The 23,825-nt window shown below is 49.9% G+C and overlaps 1 protein-coding gene across 3 annotated transcripts; it reads left to right on the forward strand.

The window, feature by feature from the left end:
* The first annotated feature begins 942 nt into the window (after positions 1-942).
* Positions 943-19,724, forward strand: MGAT1 (alpha-1,3-mannosyl-glycoprotein 2-beta-N-acetylglucosaminyltransferase). Of its 3 annotated transcripts, XM_082651637.1 has the most exons (3): positions 943-996; positions 2,366-2,797; positions 17,079-19,724. In XM_082651637.1, the coding sequence occupies exon 3, from the start codon at positions 17,204-17,206 to the stop codon at positions 18,545-18,547; it is 1,344 nt and encodes a 447-aa protein (XP_082507763.1). In that variant the 5' UTR covers positions 943-996; positions 2,366-2,797; positions 17,079-17,203; the 3' UTR covers positions 18,548-19,724. The 3 variants fall into 3 exon arrangements, with proteins under 3 accessions (XP_082507763.1, XP_082507765.1, XP_082507764.1); XM_082651639.1 differs by lacking the exons at positions 943-996; positions 2,366-2,797 and adding an exon at positions 7,810-7,922; XM_082651638.1 differs by lacking the exons at positions 943-996; positions 2,366-2,797 and adding an exon at positions 8,084-8,207.
* The last annotated feature ends 4,101 nt before the right edge of the window (positions 19,725-23,825 follow it).

Here is a 23,825-nt window from a genome sequence, read left to right on the forward strand (position 1 = left end):
CTTATAAATCACAGTATCAAAGAAGATATGCCAGAAGACTGGAGCCTAAGTTCCAGTTTTCAATAAGAGGGGGAAAAAGCAAAGGCTGCGAATCCGTCCACAGTCCTGGCAAAATTCTAGAACACGTCATTAAATGGATGACATATGAACAAAAATTAGTAGTAGCTTCTCTTGGATTCAGTTTGAAGTCAAAAGCAAGTCAGACCAATACATTTAGAAAAAAGCAACCAGGGAAATTTTGGAACTTGGAAGTCCAATGTTTGAAGGTGTAGAAAGGTTTAAGAGGAGAATGGTCACAGGTGGCACACGATAGTGGCAACGTAGGTTAGTGTCACAGACTGGGAAGTTCGCGTCCAGCCTCTATCACTGTCTAGCCACGTAATCTCGGGCAGAGCTCTCTGCTGCTCAGGGAATGGTAACCGTGGTTCCGACCTGTGGGTACTAATAATTGAAAAGTGTTTCACACGAGGCGTGTACAACAGAGAGCTGTCGTGGGGGCGCGGGGGGAGGGCTTAATTTATGAGTAGTCTCACTCTTTTCTTTCTCTTTTCAGACCCAAGGAAGGTCCTGCCTCCGTGAGAGATGCAGCGAGAAACAGTAAGCAATGAACAAAACAGCTTTCCTTCAGTACGGCTATAGAGCTCTCAGCACAGGGACGGGTGAACACAACCCTTGGTGCTTCCAGAATTGCTTCTCACCAGGACTCGCATCCAGAGAGGGTAGCCCTCGGTGCTTTCTCCAGAACCCTGAGCACGCGGGCGGTTGCTAGGCGACCCTAAGACCAAAGTGGACTAGGTGAACCGGCGCCAGGCCGGCTCCGCCCCCACTTCCGGGCTCCTCGCTCCGCCCCCTTCCCGCCCACTCCCTCCGGGCCAGGCAGTCCAAGCACCCGACCGAGGCATCGTGACGCATGCGCTCTTCTTCCCGTGCGGCTCGACTTGACGCGAGCTCCCGCTTTCCGCCACAAACTCTGTCCCGCCCTTTCTTGCACGGCCGGTACTGTCGTCCCCAGCTCCGTTCTCACTCACACCCTGTCCTGCCCACGCCTCGTCCCCAGTCCTGTTAATAGTGACTGCAGAGCAACCTCAAGTCCTGCTCCCTTGGTGGCGGGGGTGATGGGCTGGGGGGAGATAAAGCGGGTGACGGGTGGTGGCAGTTGCCACGGACTCACTTCCGGAGGACGGGCGGAAGTGGCTGCGGTAGATGGTGGGAGGGGGAAAGGAGTGCGAGGGGAGGGCCGGGCCGCCGGGGGTCGAGGGGGGTGGGGCCTGGGCGGGCAACGGGGACCCGGCCTGGGCCCTGGAGTCCGACCTGGGGCGGGCCGCGGCTCCCTGCTGAGGTTGGGGGAGGGGGGAGGGCCCAGGTAACGACCCAGCGCAGATAGGGCGAGGGTCGTCTGGGCAGCGGAGGGGAAGGGGTCAGAACCTAGAGAGGGTCGCGTTGTCACCCCTTTCCCCGTGAACACCGAACGCGGGGTTCTGAGAAGGGTGGGAGGAGCTAAATTCTTTCCTGGGTTGGGGGGCGTTCTTGTGGGCGCCACGCCCCTACAAGAAGGAAGGGGGAGAGCGCGCGCGCGCGATTTTGTGTGTGTGTGTGTGTGTGTGTGTGTGTGTGTGTGTGTGTGTGTGTGTGTGTGTGTGTGTGTGTGTGTGTGTGTGTGTGTGTGTGTGTGTGTGTGTTTGTGTTTAGGAATACACTTAGAAGGGAGGGGGCGGCCAGGGTGGGCCACCGGATTGAAAAATTGGAACATCACTGGGGCTATTGCTGGTAGGACTCAGGCTTCTAACGTTTCAGGAGAGTGCTCTCGGGAGTTGGCCCCGGGAAGGAGTTTGACGGAGATTGGGAATTACATCCATGGCACAGTTTTGGAAGCAGAGGGGGAGGTGCGGGTGAAGGGAAGGGAGCAAAGAATGCTTGTAGAAGGTGCCAGCATCTAGGTGTGGAATGGATTTAGTTCAGACTGGGAGAGCTGGCCGATTAAAACACTGCACACCCTAAGAAGCTTGGGAGATGTAGGGCGATTAGTGTGTGGCACTCACAAGGCGAGAACAGGGGGAGAATGTTCTTTTCTGTATTTCTTAGAAGACAGTCTCCACACACTAGTGCTTTTGGTTACTTTTCCTATAGTGCGGTTAGGTGCTGTCTTTCCTGTATCTTGAGCCTTATACGTGTATACATATTGATGAGATGACTGTTTTGGGGTGCAATATGTGAGTGAGGTAGGAACTTTGTATAACCTTGTGGAGTGTTTAAGGAAGGGTTTTTGATGATAGAGTCAAGGAGTCTAATTTAGGTAGGGAGTCTTAGACATCCCTCTGGGTATATAATAGATTAGAGAGTGTCATGATGTTTAAATATTCTGCAGGTTAACACAGAAATCAGCCTCCTGGACCATGTCAGTTGTCAGGCCTGTTTCCTCTCATGAGCCTCAGCAGAAGACGGACTCGCCAGCCCTCACAGTGGATGACTTCCCCTCCCTGAACAAGAGATGGGATAGTACCAGGGATCTGCCTATCACCAGACTCTGGGCTTAATAAACCAGCTGAATGAAGGGATGTAATAGACCTCTGGGAGGGACACTGAAGCCTGCAGTTGGGGGGGAGGGGCCTGGACATAACCCTTCCCCCCCAGACTCCTCCCCCTCAGAGTCCACTCAGCCATGGACTTTGGACCTGGACAAGAGGAGAGAAGCCGCACTTTGTTTGGTGTATCTGATTTGGGATTCTCAGTTTGGAAATGGAGTGCTGGATGGGGGTTTGATGATCTCCAGGGGAGCAGCTGAGAGAAGAGAAGAAAGGTAAGGTTTGTGTCTCATTTCCCACTTGGTGTCTTGCTGCTCCTGTGCAGAAAATGTTGAGTGGGGTAAGTCTGGGGACACTGTCATTGAGGAGTTGCCGTGATGGGAACCCTTACCCTGAGGGGTACACAGGAAACTTCACCTCTCCTTCACTCTCTGGGTGCAGGCTTGTTCCCAGCTGCTCCTTACCCAGGTAGGATTACCTTGTAAGGGGTTGTGAGCAATGGCAATTGTGAGGTTAGTCCAAGGAGAACATGAAAATTATTTAGGCCTCTGAAGGGAGGTTGTGTTAGATTACTTGTAAGGGCTTTTTCAATGCTGAGGTAGTAGGATTCCAAGCCAGTTTGGGCTAAGCACAACACTGGAATGGATTACCCAGGCTGAGGCAGGCTGCTGTGTTTTGGGCAGCTAACTGAATAGAACTGCCTTGGGGGGCAGGTAGCAGATGGTCTAGGTAACCTCCTAAGTTGCCTCTCCTCCTTCCCCTATAAGGGAGTGTAGGCCATGAAACCTCATGGTAAGAGCAGAGGAACAGAACACAGGTTTGGGAATCAGGATTTGTGTTCTAGCTCTGCCTTTCTTAGTGTACACCCCTAGGTATGTTGGTTAAGCTCTGCCATGTTCTCTTCACTTGCAAAATGGGGATAACTAACTTTCCAAGTCCCTCACAGGTTGTTCACAAGGAACAAATGAAATGATAGATTTTGAGAAGTATCCAGGGCCATGTACATGTAAAACAGTAACATTGCCATTGCTTCATATGCTTGTATAGTTACATAGAGAAAAACTCTAAATTAGTTTTGTTCTTTTATTGAAATAGGGTTCTGGCAAAAGCCTTATTTGTCCTTAATTAAAAGCCTGCCCTGAATTTGTCTCATCCTGTTGCTGTTAAACAATACCTGGGATCATGAAGTGGTGGCAAAGGTGCACGGGTTCAAGGAGAACTGAAATTGAGGGATTCTGCCAGATACCTTGTTGGCTCTCAGAGCTCTCCGGTCAGCTTGGCAAGTGTGCCTCTTTGGGGTAGCAGATTAAAGAGGGGTGGAGAAAAGTGGAAGTTTCAAGGACCGAGTGTCTGTTTAGGAGATGGAACCCTGGGCCTTTCCTTCCTGTGCCATATCGTGGTCTTCTCTCCTGCTCTTTAAGATGCCAGTGTTTTTCAGACTGTCATTTTTTAGCCCTCTATAGGCTGTTCATGGTTACCTTACTTTCTGCTCACTCCTCCTTTGAACTCCAGTTTACCTCTGCCAAGATGCCTGCTTTTCTCAGTGACAGTAACAGTAGAAGGGAGAGGTGTTGGGAATTTTGATAGACAGTGGGGTCTGGTGGCCTGGGCAAGGGGTAGGAAGCTTGGCTTCTAGCATTTCTTTGCCTCTCACTAGCTGTGTAACACCTGGGCCTCACATACCCTGGGTGCTGGCAACAATAACAGAGGTCATTTGCAAGCTGAAAATCACATATTTATGACTTAATTTCTTTTTTCCCTTCCTTCCTTGCCATAGGAGTCCCTGAGTCCCCCAGGGGCCTGAGGGCTGGGCAGGCAGACCTGGGTGGAGTTCCTGGCCCTAGATGTTTCTTCTCTAGTCTGATGCCTCAGGTAGCCCCTTTGAGGCCAGGCTTCTACTTTAGAAGGTCTGGATTTCAGGGTGGGCCTGTCATCTCCCCTAGCTTTGTCCAGCAAATTCCTGGTGCTAGTCTTTGCTTAGATACCGGGATCACAGTGATCCCTCAGGGATGTGTGGTCCCAGGATGCCTCTGCAACCCTCATCGTGCCTGGGAGGACGGTGAGTGCTTCGAAGCACTTGAAGTACCACAGAGTCGTGCTGTATTTGTACAGTGCTTACATTATGTGAAGTGTCCAGGCTGTTGTGTTGTGTAAGTTTTTCGTCACGACATTGTTGTGGGGAGAACAGAGCAGGGATTATTCTCCCAGTTTGATACTTGAGGGGAAGCTACAGAAGCCCTGATTAGGAAGGGCTTGCCCAATTGTGGAGCGGCAGATGCTGTGATTGCCTGCCCAGTGCTGTGCTGCTCCTACAGCATCTGACCTGAGAAGGGCCATTCGGATTCTGCTGCAAACCTCCAGGGAGGGGAACTCAAGTGCCCTGTCAGACGGCCTCTCTGCTAAGATGTTTCTTCCCTGGAGTGAGCCAGAATTCCTCTCTCCTGTTGTTTCCACCAAAAGCAGTAGCCCTGCCCTCAGCCTGACCCTTCCACAAGACAGTCCTCTCAAGACAGTCACAGCCTTCTCACAGGGGTACCAGGATGTCAGGGCACAGCACTCATTGGGTGTCCAGCTACTTATCCACAATGATAGACTGAAACCACATATTGTGTGTGTGTTGTAACTGAATTTATTTATACCCTTTTTTTTCCCAAAAGGAACTGTAGGTGGCTAACCAAAAGTTCCATTTCCCAGACACTGCTCAGTGATTATTGTATTAATCTTTTTTCTTTTATCTTAATGAACTGAGTTTCTGGGTCTTTATGGGGAGAAGGGATATTGAGAGGAAGGGAGAGGGAAAAATAGATCCATCATTGATTTAAAACTTTGCTTTTACCACTACTGATGGTTTCAGAGCATGAATTCTTAAGTTCAGAACATGAATTCTTTCCAAATTATACAAAAATTCAGGGTATCTTAGGCATTGTTTATGGGAGGGTAGTTTCCTGGAACAACTTTCACTTCCTTCTTATCTCTCCTCTCCTCTTTTGGAAGTAGTGGGGGTTGGCTGGGGCCAGATCTTCCTATTCCTTCCATTTTCACATAATCCATTCCCAGTTTCATCCCCAGAATTCAGGCACCTGGCTCCTTGTTTCTGCCCTCCTTCCCCTATAACCCTTCTGCCTGAAACCTCCATCAGGAGCCCAGGACCTCTTTTCCCAGGTCAGTTTGGCACTCATCACCCTGTTTCTTGCCTCTCAGACCAAATGTTTTCTCTTGCTTCCATCCAAGAATTCAGCTCATTCTTGTTCTCTAACCAGGCCCTTTGTTTTGGGACAGTCATGCAATTTCTACTCTTAGATCTTCCTGTGAGCCTTGGAATTTAAACAGAGGACTATAATGATGGGGCGAGAGTTTTGGTACACAGTTACCTGTCCTGTTCCCCATTGAACAGCCTTAGATGGAGAAGGATTATTGGTAGAGGTGGGAATCTGACATCACATGGGCTGGTTGGTTTCCCCACCTTTCAGCATCCCACTCTGGCCTTTGTCCTGGGACAGTGATTTTAGCTCCTGATATCTTGGCCCTACAGTGTTTCCCAACTTTTTACATTTTAAGAAACTCTGGTTTTCCCTCTTGCCTTGACATGGAGTGTTAGTATGTAGGCCTTCCATGTCTCCTACCTGAGGAAAAGCTTAGAGAAGGGGCAGAGGTACAGAAGCATTGGCTGCTGGCTGGCACATGGGAGCTGGTTGGCTCCCATCTCCTGCCACAGTCCACACAATCAGCTAAACTGGAGACCTTGCGCGCACACACACACACACACACACACACACTCACACACACACGAGTCCAGCCTCACTGAGGTGTCAGCTCTTCTTTCACTCTTCTCCTTCAGGGGTGGGCTCCAACTGCAGGATTTCCCTGCTGCCCCACTGTGTGCCTGTCATGCTGGACACACAGCTATAACAAAGAGCACTTGCACTCAAGGCTGCATGAGGAGAGGGAATGAGTGCCATCTTTGGAAGCAGGAATGCCTGGGGCTAAAACTTGGCCATGACCCTCATTAGGTCTTGTGACCTTCAGCAAGTTGGCACTTAGCTGGAGTCTCAAACTCTTCATCTGTAGAATGGGATGACAATGTGTACTCTGCAGAGCTGCTAGGAGGGTTAAAGGAGAGGTTGGGGGTGGGGCAGGATGCAGGTCTGGCATGTGATGGCCTCTGTGCAATTTTGTTTTAGCTCCTCACCCCTACGCAGGGAACTTTAGGGCATGTCCTGCCTTTGTTTCTCTAAAACCCCACATAATTCCTAGTTTCACCTAGAAACAAGTTAGTGAGTGAAGTCAGTAACCATATACCACAAAGTTCTGGCCTGCTCTGTGCTCTGGAACACAGGGGAGGGAAGTGGGTGGGGGCACGTGCTGGTGCCAGAGTGTGTCCTGATCACATGGTAGCGCTGGCCCTGGACTCAGTCCTTCTCAGGAAAGTCATCTGCACGAGTAGCCGGTAGTTCTCAGCTCCCCACCCTCACTTGTTAGGGTCAGATACGGACATCTAGGCTTTTCCAGGGTCCCCCCTCACCCCCTTTCACAGGGCTACCACAAAGCCTGATTGAGGCCTTTTCTCTTCAGGTCTGGTGGGTCTACCCTAGGGAAAGTTCTGTCTCTCTTTGCTCTTTTGCTCCAAACTAACAGCACTCATTACCCACCCCGAAAGGAAAAAACAAACAAAACAAAAAACAGGAAGAAAAAAAAGCCAGCTTGCTCTTTCTCGATTTTGGCTGCAGGTGTTTCCTCCTTGGCTTCCTTTTTGGCATCCTGGTTCGTGTTCTTACTTCCCTGCACCCTCTAGCCTCTCAAATGCCCTGGACTCCTCCCTCCTGGAAGCCAGGGGTTGTGGGGAGGATCCTTGGCTTTGGGTTTGGTAAACGCACTACTGAGGCAGGCTGCTTGGCCTACCTCTGGCAGGGCTCTGCCCCTCAACCCCACGAGGCCCTGGGCTCTGGGGCTGGGGAGACGCAAGAAGTCTGACTGGAATGGGTTGAGTGTGGTTGGGTTGATGGGTATAGACCCGTGGAGTTGCGATTGAGAGCGGCAAAGGACTCAAAGGTAACAGCTGTCTCCACAGCATCTCCAGAAGTTGGGGACCCCGGAAAACTTGGGGTGTCCAGACCGCGAGTCCTTCTGAGAGGTCGAGCGTTGGAGGCGAGCCGGGGAGAAGGGGTCCCGGGCGAGTAGGGGCAGCCGGCCCCGCCCCTCGGCCTGCCCCGCCCCGCCCTCCCCGGGGAAGGGCCACGTTGCCCGCCTGGCGGTCCGGCCCTCGAGCGCCGCAGGAAGAGACTGCCTGGCGGAAGGTGCCGGCGGCCTCCGTGCTAGCGCCTGGAACGCGCCGGGGCACAGGGCTCGCTCCCCAAGCCCCGGGGCGGGCCAAGTTCAGGGCCGGGAAGTTGGGAGGACCTGGTGAGTGGGGGCCGGGGGACGCCAGCGTCCGTCAGTTCTGGGGCTTGTCCCCGGAACGGGACCGAGCTCTGACTGAAGGAGGCCCCGCAGGAGCGGAGAGGGCGCTCCGGAGCTGGAGTCCCGGCTTGGGAAGCTGTCCCTTTCCGAGCCCTCCGTGTCCTCCGACAGCCCCGGTGCCCGAGAGAGGGACTTGGCCCGGGCCGCCCCGGGTCCCTGCCACGGGCCCCTTTGGAGCCGGGAAGTGGAGCTCTGCGTTCCGCTTTCGGAATCCCGGGCCTCCAGCTGGTGAGAGAGGGCGGGCTCCGCGGGGAGGGGGCTGGTTGTGAAACTCAGCCTCTGGGCCGACGTGGGTGTGGGGCCTGGAGGAGCTGGGGTCGCTGGAGAGGGTTTGGGGAGCGGAATGCGAGGGGCCTTTCCCCAGACCCCACCCGCGCGTCCATTCCAAAAGTTACTAGGGGTTCTTTCTCCTCTGCCGGGAGGAAGAATTGACTCGATGTGGAAATAAGTAAATTGTCAAGAAAACTTTCTCGTACTTGTTTGCTAATGTGTGTGGAGTAGGGGGCCCCTGAGACGTGCAGGGCCCCATCTTATAAACCCTGGAGCACAGGGGCTGTGGCCGGCTGGTCTGTGTCCCCACGGGACAGTGAACCCTGGAGTGAGGCTCCACCTTGGTTAACCTTTGACCCTGTGATGTGTTTAATTAGTCCTCCCTTTATGAACATCACTGGCTGAGATTGTCCAGCTTTATCTTCTGTCGTTTATAATACTTTTCAGACCATGTAGACTTTTCTTTTAGATGCTTACATCACCCCTGCGTCTGCCTCGAACTGTGAATCACCCCTGCCTGACCCCATTACCCGAGACCATTGAGGCCTCTCGGATCTTCCCTGTCCTTTTCTCAGATTAGAAGGCAATGTAGTATGTCTAACCTCAGTGGCCTATGTGACAGGTTAAACTCATTTCCTGTTTGGGACACTGGGGAAATTGTCACTGTCCTTTTCATCATCAGAGCCCAGGGGCCTTGGAGATGATCCAAATCAACCCTCTCCCTGTTCAAATGAGGGAACTAAGGCGCAAGTGACTTGCCCAAGGTTACTTGGTTTCCCAGGGCTTCATCCTTTTTGCTGCGCTAGCATCATATATCCCTTTAGCCTGCATCCCTTTCCTCTAGGTCTTATTCTCTAAGTCCTTCAATTATTTAGTGTATCTTCTCCGACTCCCTTTCAGTTCTAACATCCTTTTGAAATTATGGAGCCTGGTACAAGGTACAGGAATCTAGCAGAGGTCTAATGAACAAGAAGGTGATTCAGTTAGGTCTCCATTATCTGTGGCATGTTCTATGCTTTCTGGTTTTTTTCAGGCAGTGCTTTTGAACGTACTAAGCAACACAGACAGAAAGGAAGGTTTGTCAATGTTCCTTCAACTTGCATACTTTCTAAAAGCTAAATAAGACTTCTCCATTATTGCTTACAGTGAGAAGTTGACTATCTGGTGTTCTCTTGCTGTTTAAGAAACATTTTCTTGTCACAGAGAGAGAACTGGCTAGAGAATACCATAGGAATCAGAGTTTTAAAAAGGGATCTCACAGCTCATAGGCAGTTTTTCAAAAGAAGAAACTGAGCTAGCTAAATGTCCATCAACAGAGGAATGGATAAAGAAGATGTGGCACATATATACAATGGAATGTTACACAGCCATAAAAAGGAGCGAAATTGGGTCATTTGTAGAGACGTGGATGGACCTAGAGAGTGTCATACAGAGTGAAGTAAGTCAGAAAGAGAAAAGCAAATATTGTATATTAACGCATATATGTGGAATCTAGAAAAATGGTACAGATGACTTTATTTGCCAAGCAGAAATAGAGACACAGACATGGATAACAAACATATGAACACCAAGGGGGAGAGGGGTGGGGTGGGAGGAATTGGGAGATTGGGATTGACACATATACATTATCGATACTATGTGTAAAATAGACAACTGATGGGAACATATGTACAGCACAGGAAACTCTACCTAATGCACTCTGGCGTTCTAAATGGGAGGGATATCCAAAAGGGAGGGGCTGTATGTTTAGGTATGGTGGATTCATTTTGCTGTGCAGTAGAAGCTAACACAACATTGTAAAGCAGCTATACTCCATAAAAAGTAAAAAAGAAAAAAAAGAAGAAGCTGAGACCCACGGGAGTTGGTGGAACCTGCCCAGAACCGCCTGGGTTTTTGTTGAGGGTCTTATTCACTAAAAAGGCTCACTCCTCATCTCCCACCACAGTGCAGATGTCTTTGTACTTGGTGGTGTGGACCAGCTATGTGACTTCCCTGAAGGAGTTGTGAAAACTCTGGCAAAAAAAAACTACTGTGAGTTTGTGCCTTGCAGGCAAATGTCATTAATAACAGAACATCAGGTACTCAGGTCAAGGTTAAGGACTGTTGTTCTATTTTAGAAAAGGAAGATGTAGCAAATTGTATTTTCCCAAAATGGCCACAACTTTAAATATCCCACTCTATATTGTTACAATAGGACATTGCCCTCCTCCCACCCGGTGGTGGGGAGTCTGTGTTCCTTTTCGCTTGAATGTAGGCAGCGACTCGTGATACCCCTGGCCTGTGAGTAAGTCAGAAGTGATCCAGGGCTTCCCTGGTGGCGTAGTGGTTGAGAGTCCGCCTGCCGATGAAGGGGACAAGGGTTCGTGCCCCGGTCCGGGAAGATCCCACATGCCGCGGAGCGGCTGGGCCCGTGAGCCATGGCCGCTGAGCCTGCGCGTCCGGAGCTTGTGCTCCGCAACGGGAGAGGCCACAACAGTGAGAGGTCTGCGTACCGCAAAAAAAAAAAAAAAAGAAGTGACCCAAGGTTTTGGATCACTGTGGTTTTGCTCCTGGCCTTTCATGTACTTGCAGTCATATGTGGCTGGGGTCGGAATCATCTGGAAGGCTTCCTCCCATGTCTAGTGGCTGATGCTGACTGTTAGCCAGACCTTAGCTGTGGTTGTCAGCTGGAATACCTAGAGGTATCCTGTCCACATGGCCTGGGCTTCCTCTTACTTTGGTGGCTGGGTTCCAAGAGCAGGCATCTCAGGAGCACCAAGTGGAAACTGTATTGCCTTTCATGAACTAGCCTTGTAAGTCGCATAATCATCACTTCCTCTGTAGTCACAGATCAAAGAGAGGGAACATAGACCCCGTCTCCCCCAGCTCTAGAGGGAGGAGCCTCATTGTCACTTTGTAAGAAGAACATGTGGGATGGGATATTTGGTAGTCATCTTCGGAAAATGTAATCTTTCACTGTTAGGCTGCTAGTTTGGTCTTCTTTCTCCCCGATTTAGTGAATAATGCAAGCAGCCCTCTGTCTAGCTACTTGAACTTCGTACATGTGCCAAGCACTGTCATAGGTATACAGATCATAGAGCCTTTTTTCTAAGGAGTAAGGTGAGAGCCAGGTAAGTACAGCCACAGGTTCTGTTACAGTGTGGAGAGGAAAGACAGGAGGTATGGATAGAGTACGGTGGGAGTATAGCTGTGGGAAGCCTGGCTCTGCCTGGATGTTAAGGAACTGCGTTCTTAAGGATGTATAATGCTTGTAGGTGGGGCTTTGGATAATATTTCAGGATGCGGGACCAGCCAGAGGAAAGAAAGCAGTGTACAAAGGGTACTTATTGAGGGAGAAAGTAGCCTGTTGAGGCCAGAGTACGGGGTTCATGGGGTTAGTGGTTGGAGGTGAGGTTGAAAAGGAATGTTGGAGTCAGTTTGTTGTGAAGGCCCTGTGTGTCATAATAATAATTTTGAGTTCTAGTCTGTGGGCAGTGGCAGTATGGTTTTTAAGGCAAGTTAGTGTTGGGACCAGTTGTGTACTTTAAGAAGGATGCTCTGTTACTGTTGGGAAGATTGCTTAGAGGGGAGCAAGGTGTGTGATAGGTGAACCAGCTGAGGAGCCACATCAGGAGTTCAGTATTTAATAATAAGGAAAGAGAGTTCAGCTTAAAGCGTTTGAGATCTTGAAATGGGATGATGGCAGTGGATGGGTAACTTTCTCTTCCATTTTCATAACTCTGAAATTCTTGGGGCTGGATATGTTTCAGAATTTAGAATTTTTTGGATTTAAAAAAGATGATCTGGTGCATTTATGGTGTAGTGAAGGTCTGGAGCAGCATACGATAATCCAGCATGTTTATTTTCTGTAGCAAAACATATGAATGGGATAAATAAAGACTGTAAGTAGCCTCACATTAGATCAGATTTCTCCAAATGAGGTTAAGCCAAACAAGTGTGGAAAAGTTCGGCTTTTCAGCACTTTTTGGACTTGGGAATTGCAGTTAAGTGATTGTGGGGGTGTGGCATCCACATGGAAGCCACTTTTTTGTTGCAGGCAAATCTGAATGTCGAGGATCCTAGCATAGCAGCTTGGCAGCACTGGGGGAGTGGGTCTGCCTCCTCAGGTAGCTGGTGGTAGAGGGGATTTGACAGATGTTGAGCACAGCGTTGTGCTGGTGCTGTTGGTTGTGAAGGGGAGGTGGGCCTGAGGTGGGCCACAGGGTCCGAAAGCATCAGGGAAGGTGTCCTGGCGAGGTGTGAGTCAGAACACACTAGGTGAAGAAGAGAGAGAAGAGCCGACCAGGCATACCGGCACATGCACAGGCCCTGAGGCAGGCTCGAGTGTTTGCGTCCTGGAAGGAATCTAGTAGAGTGGAGTAAAGAGAGCCGGCGAGAGAGGGGACTGGCTAGCAATCACGTACTCCTTCGGCAAGATAAGCAAGTCCTGTTTGAGAATTTAGAGAAAAGGGTTGTGGGGTGGAGAACAAGGGCCTGAGGGCTAAGGTGGAGGCCCGGCTGGACTGGGGCAGCTGTCTCCTGTGGGCTGTCTAACATTTCTCAAGGTTTATAGACTTGCTAGGAATACAGTCTGCAGAGGGGCTGAGAAGATTGCTTTGATCTGCCTGGCTTAGAAGGTGTTGGGAGGTCTTCCACGCCTCAGGGTAGTGGGTGTGGGCCACCTAATTCTGATGTCTGGAGCAGGGTGCAGGGTGGAGAGGATGTGGTCCCGTGGGGTTTTGCTACCCCTCTGAGAGCCTGCTGGTTTGAGGTGGCTCATTGATAAGTCAGAGACAAGCCTGCTCTCTGGCCCTGAAGCCAACACTTCAGCTGAAGGAGTCAGTTTCTCTTTTCTTTCCCCCATCTCTTTATCTAAAGACTATTCCTGCCCAGTCAGTTGGGAGGCAGGATGTTGGGGGTTAGGGACTCCAACATTGACCACATCCTGAGGGGGGATTGAGGAAGAAACTGGAAATCTGTGTGTGTTTCTCTTCTAGGAAACCCTAATTGGTATATGAGCACTAATAAAGTGGAAATTTAATGACACAGTAAAACTGAAATGGACTTGAGGTTTCTGAGAAGACTGCTGCGATGGAGTTGTGAGGGTGGATGATTTCTAGGAGGAAGACAGGGGGTGGTAATGCTTGCAGGGGCTGGAGGGGTCTCTGAGGAGGGAGGCAGAATCCATTCCCTTTAGAGACTCTTAAAGATCAGCCCTTTGATCCTTGGATACTGGATCTGCCTGCTTGAGCGTCCAGGAGCACAGAGATGAGATCTGGGACCCAAGATTTTAGCTAGGGTTAGAGAACTGGTCTGTGAGGCAGAGGGGAACTGGCAGAGCAGTCAGCACAAGAGAGTGCAGACCTGAAGCTTTGGGATATGAAGTGTTGAGACCAGAGGCAGGAATGCCAGGGAGAGAGTTGCATGGTCAGGAATGGCAGCTGTCCTGGAATGGGAGGGTATGGTAGATCCTTTCAGTAATGAGGTCTGGTAGAGTGAGGGAGTTGGCAGGACCATGCCTTTTTCTTGTTAGATGTGTGTCCCAGTCCCTTCCCAGAGCCTGGCAGAGAGCAGATGTGTGATGCATGTCATGGTGTGATTGAGGAGTTCAGGAAAAATGGATTGTGTCCCAGTTCTTCTTACTGATGTGCCCAGCTGGGGCCATATTGGATGAATCTAGTCAGAGCTGTGGGCTATGTCCCTATATTTGATTTTAAGAAATTTTATTTGACAATAACTTCAAACTATAAAAAAGTTGCAAGAATAAAAATGGTATAAGAATACCCATATTCCCATTACTCAGATCCATCTGTTAACATTTTGCTCCATTTGCTCTTCATATACATACATGATATTTTTGTTCTGAACCATTTGAGAAGTTGCATCTACCATGGCCCTCTACCCCTAATTACTTCAGCGTGTATTACCTAAGAACTGGGATATTCTTTTATATAATCACATTATGGTTATCAGTCAGTCAACACTGATACTTTGATCTACGGTCTATATTCTAATTTTGTCATTTGACCCAATAATATCTTTTTAAAAAAGTTTTATTGAGGTATAAATGATATACAGTAAACTTTACATAGTTAAAATTGTAAGTTTTCATAAGTTTGTACATATGTATATACCCATGAAACTATGATCCCACAAAGTTTCCTAGTGTCCCTTTGTAATACCTCCCCTGATGTTCTCACTGGCCCCATCCCCAGGCAGCCACTGATGTGCATGTACTCTTTCACATCTTGAATAATTATTTTGAGATTTGTCCATGTGTCGTGTGTATCAGTAGTACGTTCCTTTTTAATTGCTGAATATTATTCCATTCCATGGGCAAACCACAATTTGTTTATCCATATTCCCATGTTGATGGGCATTTGAGTTGTTTCCACTTTTGGCAATTATGAATAAAGCTGCTATAAACACTCCATATAGGTTTTTGTATGGACATATGTTTTCATTTCTCTTGGGTCTGTATGTAGGAGTGGATTTGCTGGGTCATATGGTAACTCTCTGTTTAGCATTTTGACTAGCTGCCAGACTGCTATAAAAGGACATTAGTTCCATATCTCACACCATATACACGAATTAACTCAAAATTGTAAACCTAAATGTACAACCTAAAACTATCAAACCTAAAAAAGAAAACATAGGGAAAAATCTTTGTGACTTTGGCAAAGATTTCTTAGCTACAACGCCAAAAGCATGATTCATAAAAGAAAAAAAACCCTGATAATTGGACATCATCAAAATCAAGAACTTCTGTTCTTCAGCTGACTCTGTCACGAGAATAGGACAAGTGTTTGAATTTTTGCCAGTCTGATGGGTGGAGAAATGTTATCTTAGTATAGTTTTAATTAGAATATTTCTTATGAGTGAAATTAAATACCTTTTCGTATGTCTAAGGACCATTTTAATATTTTTGTGTGTGAGTTGCCCTAGTCATATAGACAAGAGTTTGGGCCTTTTTTCCCCTCAGTTTTTAAAAAGTCCTTTGTCTGTGAGGGTATTGGTTTATTATTTGTGATGTAAGTTGCAAATATCCTCTCCCAGTTTGTTATTTGTCTTTTGACTTGGCTTATGGTGTTTTTAGCCATGCAAAAAGTGTCTTATTTATTACTGCATCTGTATTTTAAGTCATACTTAGAAAGCCTTTCCCTACACTAAGGTTACAGAGGAATTGACATACATTTTCTTTTAGCACTTGTATGGTTTTATTTTTCTCCTTAGATGTCTAGTCCACTTGGAATTTATTCCACTTGGAATTTATTGTGTACGGATCTTATTTTTTTCCCCCAAGTAGCTATATAATTGTTGTAACACTATTAATAAGACCATTTTTTGCGCCAGTAATTCTAAATATCCCCTTTGTCATACATTAGATTTCTGCGTGTAGTTGGGTGTATTTCCGGTGTTTAAATTCGATTCCTTTGGATGATCTGTTTGTTTACATACCAGCACCACATACCTTTAATTATAGAGGCTTTGTAATGTTTAGTATGTTAATATCTGGTAGGGCTAGTCCCTCTTCACTGCTCGTTCGTTTTCATCATTTTCCTAGATGTTCTGTTATGAACTTTTGTCTAGCTCTATAAAAAACTATTTTTATTGAGGTTTTTGATGATGCTGAGATGCCCTAACCAAGAGCAAGGGATATTTAAGTCTTATTTTGTGTCTTTTCGGGAATTATAGGTTCGTGTAGATTTTTGAATATTTCTTGTTAATTCCTAAATAGTTTATCATTTTCATGGCTATTATAAATAGGGTTTCCTCATTTGTTGTTTTTTTAATGAGTTATTATTTGTGGATATGAAGGCTATTGATTTTTGCATGTTAATTTTTATATCCCACTACCTTGCTCAATTCTTTGATTGTTTAGGTTGGATTTATCATTGATTCTCTTAGACTTTTCCAGGCATATTCTCATAGCATCAGTACATTGAGATACTTTTGCTTCTTCTCCACTTCCTCTGCCTATGATTTTGTTCTGCAGTCCAGTTGCATTGGCTGATCCCTCCAACAGAATGTTAAATAGTCGTTAGATCTGGGGTGGCTTGGCTTTGCTCCTGACCTTCGTGAGAATGCCTCTGGTGCTTCTTTATTAGGTAAGGTGCTGGCTTTAGCCCTGAGGTGTGATATTAGAGTTTTAAAATCAGTAATCTTTTTTTTTTTTTTTTTTTTTTTTGCGGTACGCAGGCCTCTCACTGCTGCGGCCTCTCCCGCCGCAGAGCACAGGCTCTGTGCTTCGGACACGCAGGCTCAGCAGCCATGGCTCACGGGCCCAGCCACTCTGCGGCACGTGGGCTCCTCCCGGACCGGGGCACGAACCCGCGTCCCCCGCATCGGCAGGCGGACTCTCAACCACTGGGCCACCAGGGAAGCCCTAAAATCAGTAATCTTTGGGTAGTTTGATTTGAGGCATGGGAGGCAGGTGGTCTAACCCCTACCTCTCCTAAGCTCTGGACAGAAGATGATAAACAAAATCTGTCAGGTAGGGAAGGGGGAAGTGGAATTCCTTTGCTTCCTCTCTTCCACCAACATCACTCTCTACACCACCCCCACTCCCCACCACCCCCACCCCCCACCACCCCCCCCAAAAAACCACATTGCTTTTCAGAGGACTCATGAACTCATTTTGGAGTGCGGGAACATGCTCTCCTAATCCTATTCTTCCGCAGAGATTGACCCTCCAGATTAGGGAACAGGCAGCTATCTTTTAAGAGAGCTTTGGAGTTAACGTCCTGGCCTTCCTTGTCCTGCACTTTTCCATCTGTTTCTGCGCCCCATTCTTCCACTCCAGGGCAGCCCCATGCCTCGTGATGATGGTTGTTTTTCTCCTCTCCTCAGGTGCATGGCTGCTTCCTAATCCTGGAGCCCAGAGGAAACATCCCTAGAACTGTGCGCGTGTGAGCCAGGCAAGCCAAGGGCAGCCTTGAGCCCCACCCTTGCCCGCCTCCCCCGCGGGGGCCAGGATGCTGAAGAAGCAGTCTGCAGGGCTCGTGCTGTGGGGCGCCATCCTCTTTGTGGCCTGGAACGCCCTGTTGCTCCTCTTCTTTTGGACGCGCCCGGCGCCTGGCAGGCTGCCCTCAGACAGTGCTCTCGATGACGACCCCGCCAGCCTCACCCGGGAGGTGATCCGCCTGGCCCAGGATGCTGAGGTCGAGTTGGAGCGGCAGCGGGGGCTGTTGCAGCAGATCAGGGAGCATCATGCTAGGTGGAGCCAGCGGTGGAGGGTGCCCACCGTGGCCCCGCCTGTCTTGCCGCGCGTGCCTGTGACCTCTCCGCCAGCTGTGATCCCCATCCTGGTCATCGCCTGTGACCGCAGCACCGTCCGGCGCTGCCTGGACAAGCTGCTGCATTATCGGCCTTCGGCCGAGCACTTCCCCGTCATCGTCAGCCAGGACTGCGGGCACGAGGAGACAGCCCAGGTCATCGCCTCCTACGGCAGCGCCATCACGCACATCCGGCAGCCCGACCTGAGCAACATCGCAGTGCCGCCCGACCACCGAAAGTTCCAGGGCTACTACAAGATTGCCCGGCACTACCGCTGGGCGCTGGGCCAGGTCTTTCACACGTTCAAGTTCCCAGCAGCCGTGGTGGTGGAGGATGACCTGGAGGTGGCTCCAGACTTCTTCGAGTACTTCCAGGCCACGTACCCACTGCTGAGGGCCGACCCCTCCCTCTGGTGTGTGTCCGCCTGGAATGACAACGGCAAGGAACAGATGGTGGACTCAAGCAAGCCTGACCTGCTCTACCGCACAGACTTCTTCCCTGGCCTGGGCTGGCTGCTGTTGGCCGAGCTCTGGGCTGAGCTAGAGCCCAAGTGGCCCAAGGCCTTCTGGGACGACTGGATGCGCCGGCCAGAGCAGCGGCAGGGCCGGGCCTGTGTGCGGCCTGAAATCTCCAGGACGATGACCTTTGGCCGCAAAGGTGTGAGCCATGGGCAGTTCTTTGACCAGCACCTCAAGTTTATCAAGCTGAACCAGCACTTCGTGCCCTTCACCCAGCTGGACCTGTCCTACCTGCGACAGGAGGCCTATGACAGGGATTTCCTTGCACGTGTCTACGGTGCTCCCCTGCTGCAGGTGGAGAAAGTGAGGACCAGTGAGCGGAGTGAGCTGGGGGAGGTGCGGGTGCAGTACACGAGCAGGGACAGCTTCAAGGCCTTCGCCAAGGCCCTGGGAGTCATGGATGACCTCAAGTCTGGTGTCCCCAGGGCCGGCTACCAGGGCATCGTCAGCTTCCTGTTCCGGGGCCGCCGTGTCCACCTGGCCCCACCCCAGACCTGGGACGGCTATGATCCTAGCTGGAATTAGCAGCACCTGCCTGTCCCTCCTGGGGCCCCTCCTGGCCTATCATGGCCTAAGATGGGACCGTAGTCCCTGGGCTGCATCATCCTCTCTGTGTTTCTCTCTTGGGTCCATTTATCTTGTTTTTTTTTTTCTTTCTTTTTTTGAGTGGCATTCAAGTGCACAGATGATAAGGTGAGGGTTATTCTCCCGTTCTCAAGGGGGTCAAATCAGGGGAATCTTTCTGGGGTATGTTGGGGGAGTTATTAAGCAGGAAACCACTGTGTGGTAGGGAGAGACTTGGGCTCGTTGGGGCCACAAAATCCACGTTCCAGGTTTTCTCCCAGGACATCTGTGGAGAGGTTGGCAACTTTAGTTCTCTTGATCAGGCCTCTTTTCCCTGTCCTGGCTATTCTAGCCAGAGTATGAGCCCTCCTCCTGTACCTGTCCCCCACCTTCTCCACCTTCCCCCAACTGGAGCAAGGTGGGAGGCTGGATTATGTGAGAAGGAGATGTATTTGTGGCCAAAATGAGACTAACCAAAGGGGTTTCATCATCATCAGGGTCTGGGCAGAGCTGTTAGGTTGTCAGGGTTCACTCCCTCCTGCCTGTATTTCTCTTCTTCCCCCTCTCGTTTATCCCTGACCACCTCTCAGCTCTTCTTTCCCTGCAGCCTAGCAGTTCGTGATCCTAAGATGAAACGGTGAAGGGGAAAAGCAGAACCTCTCCTCAGCTCACCCGCTGGGGTGGGGGGAAAAGCCTCGGGTGCTGGGGCGCCCCTCCCTCATCCTTCCTCCAAGAAACAGACTGCCCCCTATCCGGTCCTTTCTGAAAACCAATCCTTTCCCTGTCACTCTGGGACGGTTCATGCTAGCCCGGCCCGTGGCTTCTGGAGGCCCTCTCAGTGTGAGGTAGGGCAGCCAAGACCGTTCAGCCCAGCCTCCTTCCCTTCTCCCCCAAGCATTCCCTTCCCGTGTGCACAGATTAGGACGCAGATGGAGGGTTGGAGAGCAACATGTGTGTTTTTCTTTCTTGCCTGACCTCAGTTCACGGAAGAAAGTTGAAGCTACAGAATTATTTTCAAAAGTAAAGCCTGAATTGTCTGAAAAACTCTGTGTGTTTGTGTGTCCTGGTAAAGGAGTTGGGGGTGGAAAAGGGAGGAGAAAGGTGGAGGAAGCAAGGAAAAGAATGAGGCCTAAAGGAAGGGGCTGCACAGGTGAGAGGAGGGAGGTCAGTTGGAGGAAGGAAAGCAGATGACGGGAAGATAGGATCAGGGAGTAGGAGAGCTAAGGAGGGGCCTAGGTGGGAAAGAAAGGCCAGGCTTGGAGGTGGAGAGGGCCCAAGGCTTCACTCCCCCAGTGCTAATCTTCTCTAGAGGTGGGCAGTGGGGCCCTCAAGCCCTGGTCCGAGAGAGAATGCAGGCAGTCCCTCCTGAAATGGGCACCTCGGGTGGGATGCCCTCTGCTGGCCCAGGCAGCATTTGCTAGGCATCCTCCAGCACCTTCCAGGATGCAGAGCTGACAACTGGATCAACGCTGGCAGTAGCACTAAGAGTGTGAGGATGCCTTTTACACTGCCACCCAAGACACCCACACGTAAATGGCAAACTTTACCTGAAACTATCCTAAGAGTTTCTATTTTCCACTATTTTTATATTTTTTTTAATGCTGCTTGTGACCTACCAACTTGATTTCATCAGTGGGTTTGAAAACCCTGAGCTAGGTGACTTTGTTGACAGAAACCATCCTCGAGCTTCACACCAGATGGATGAGTTGTGGAGAAGGGGGTGTCACCAGGTCACTGAGGGAGCAACTCTGGCCTCACTTCTGGGCTAAGGGAACCAGGGTCAGACATTCATCTTAACCTTTTAGATTGTTGTAGAGCTAGTTTTGTCTTCCCACGTGCTCTTAGGTGGATGTTTAAACCCTGTTTGGGGGTAGAGAGGTGATCATTAGCTGTGATTGGCAAGGCTCTCTGTCTCGACACAATTGGGCCAGGTGTGTTTTGGCTGCCAGAATCCATGTTCTTAGCACTAAATTAACAGTTGCTTACCAAGTGCATTGTTCTGAGCGCTCCACAAATTAGAATGAACTCCTTTAATCCTCAAAGAGATCATGGGTAGTTAAGTATTGCTCCGTTTTACAGGTGAGGAGCAAACTGGGCACAGAGAGGGTCCTTTGCCCAAGGCCACACACCTGGTTGGGGTGGAGCCAGGATTTGAATGGAACCCATGTTAATCACTACTTAATCAGGACCCTCCCCTTTCTCTCCTTTACAGCCTTTGCTCCAAGGCCGTCTCCTCTGCCTCCCTTGTACTCTGGTCTCCCCTCCCACAGGCTCCAGGTTGGTGGGTGGGCCTGGGCTCCCAGGCCAAACAGCAGGTGGGGGTGGGAGGGCAGCCCTCCCAGGGAGATTGTAGAGGAGGAGACCCTCTGAAGATTCAGGCAGGTTTCTCAGGTTTGTCCTTAAGTGAGGAGCACTTTCAGGGGTCTCTGTGTCCTGTTTCTCTTCCTTTTGATGCGGGTCCCCAGAGAGGCCACATTCACTATGCCAAGGCATCCTCAGGTGTGATTCATGTGTGCATGGCTGCCAGCCCTCATAGAGCATGAACCTCCTGTGGATAACAAAGCAAGCGGACATACCAAATGGAAAAACATGGTGTCATTAAATCCTTCAGAATTCTGCTAACCTTGACTTTGGAGATTAAAGATAATACCAAAGAGCTCACCCAGCTCAACACAGGCCAGGTGGGCCTGATCTCGGGAGAGGGCAGTGAGTGGTGGCTTAAAGCAGGATCTTAGTTCCCTGCCCAGGAATTGAACCTGGGTAACCTGGGTGAAAAACCAGGAATCCTAACCACTACACCACCAGGGGCTAGAGACTAAAAGCAAAGTTCCCCTGGCTCTTGCCCCATTTGAAAAATGAATTTCTCAATGAGGAAAAAAACTGTAAAACACAGGTACAGAGTTTATTATCAGAGACACAGCATAACATGTGGGAGAGCACACAGAGAAACTGTTGATTTATTTAAGACAGAAGCAAGGCAGAAATATACACCAGGAGAGAAAGGGTGTAGGTGTCCTCCCTGGTGGGGAGAAGCACAGTAAAAGGGCAGTTAAATCATTTATATAGGGCAGTTTTTCCCGGTCTCTGTTTACCTTTGGCCAATTATCTTGTTTCTTTTCTCACACCTGACCTGCCCTAGGACCCTCCCCATATGCGTGCACAACATTTTGCCAAGATGGATTCCAGCATAGAGGCCTGTGGGAGTTTTGGCATCACCTATTGTGCGGTGGCGCCCCCTCCTTTTTGACCCCCTAGGAGCCTTACTGCGCATGTGTAGTCAGGGAGGTCTCCTTGGTCTCAGGAATGGTCATCTTATCTCTTTACTCCAGCAGAGCTCAGCTCCTGCCTTTAACTTTGGCCTTGGAGTGTCTAGGGAAAAAAAGCTCCAATTTTACTCCACTTGGCAAACACCAGCTGTCCAGCCCAGGGGCCCCTCTACCTCCTACCTCAGGCCCTCACTGAAACGTCGGTGACCGACTGGCAAGGCGCTTGCAGGTTGCAAGTTCCCGTGGGCGGAGGGTTTGTCGGCGTCTCAGCTGCCCACAGGAGGCCTCACGGGGACCTGGTGTGTTTGTGGGCCCAGAAACGGCTTGAGCCATCCCACCACTCCTGCGCCTTGGCCTTGGCCCTTCAGCCTCTGCCAGGGACCCAAAGCCCTTCCTCCTCCATTTCCTGCCATTCTCTCCAACCACTGGTGTTTCCGCCTTCCCTCCACGGCACAAGTCTCTTGGCCTAGGTCCTCTTCTCTTATCTGGGTCATTCAGGTGGGATTCTATTTGTGGGCTGAGTCATCCCGGTGTGGACGGATGTGTTGGATAGAGTCTCTGGCCAGGGTCCCCCTGAGCCTTGGGTTGATCCCCTGGGGTTTGTTCAAAACCGGACCAAGGCTGGGGGGTCGTACCTGGGGGCGTGGTAGGGGGCCAGGTGTAGGGCTGACAGCGGAGTTGAGGATGGGGATTGGGACCGGTGGAGCTGGGGTGGGGGGAAGGGGAGCTTAGGGGGTGTGTGTGCTGAGTTTAGATTGTTAGATGCAACAACCTTTTAAAGTGAAAGGTGGGCTTCCCAGGTGGCGCAGTGGTTGAGAATCCGTCTGCCGATGCAGGGGACACGGGTTCCTGCCCCGGTCCGGGAGGATCCCACATGCTGCGGAGCGGCTGGGCCCGTGAGCCATGGCCGCTGAGCCTGCGCGTCCGGAGCCTGTGCTCCGCAACGGGAGAGGCCACAACAGTGAGACGCCCGTGTACCACAAAATAAATAAATAAATAAATAAAGTGAAAGGTATCATTTCCTTTTTTCTTGTTACAAAAGCGAAATATATTCATTTCAGAAAGCAGATAATAAAACATTCACACGTACATACCACACTCCTCCCCCAGTCCCATCTCTGTTTACTCCTAACAGGCATCTTTCTCCTATATGTAGATAAATCGGTAAATCATCTATAAAAGCCATAACTTTACATAAATATTTATTTAGCTTTATGTAAGTTAAACATTTACATGTAACCATGTCAAATATTCACCTTCACCATAATTTTCATCATTTACCCTCTTCCTTAAATATCTTTAACAAACACTTGGGACTTCAGGCTACCTGAAAGGATTTCCTTAGCGATCAGGGGTTTGCCTACAGCCCAGCCGGGGCCTTGAATCTCTGTCTGTTCTCCCACACACCCTCCACCTAGGAGCAGAGGTCAGGGCCCTTGCTGGTATGGGGACAGACACCACATCTCCTGTCTTGAGGCACAGAATCTTGCTTGACTGTTTTCCAGTGCTTCTGCATTTTCTCACTTCTCTGATTAAATCTGCTCTTTGGAACTCAGGGAAGGCCTAGAAGATGAAAAGCTTTTTCACAACAGGAGTGCGGGTGGGGGTGGAGATCTGTCCCCAGAAAGGCCCCACGGGGTCCTGCTCTGTTTCACAGGGATCTGTGTCCCTTCCAGGAGATGCACTTGTATTAAAAGCAGCAGACTTTTACCTTATAGGGTATCGAGTCTGGTAGCCAAAACACAGAAACGCAACACGATGGTGGCCTAAATAAGATGTTTTATTCCTCATTCACTCAGAAGTCCAGGTGGGTGGTATTTTGAGGCTGCTACAGCAGATTCACACCCACCAAGAACTCAGTCTTCTGTTTCTTTGTCCTACCATCTTCAACACATGGTTCCCAGCACCCAGTCCAAGATGGTGCCCTGGCTCCAGTCAGATAGGAAGGAAAGAGAAGGGGAGGGCAAGCCTCT

This window comes from Grampus griseus (genome assembly GCF_964374135.1).
Source record: "Grampus griseus genome assembly, chromosome: 3".
In the NCBI taxonomy this organism is placed as follows: Eukaryota; Metazoa; Chordata; class Mammalia; order Artiodactyla; family Delphinidae; genus Grampus; species Grampus griseus.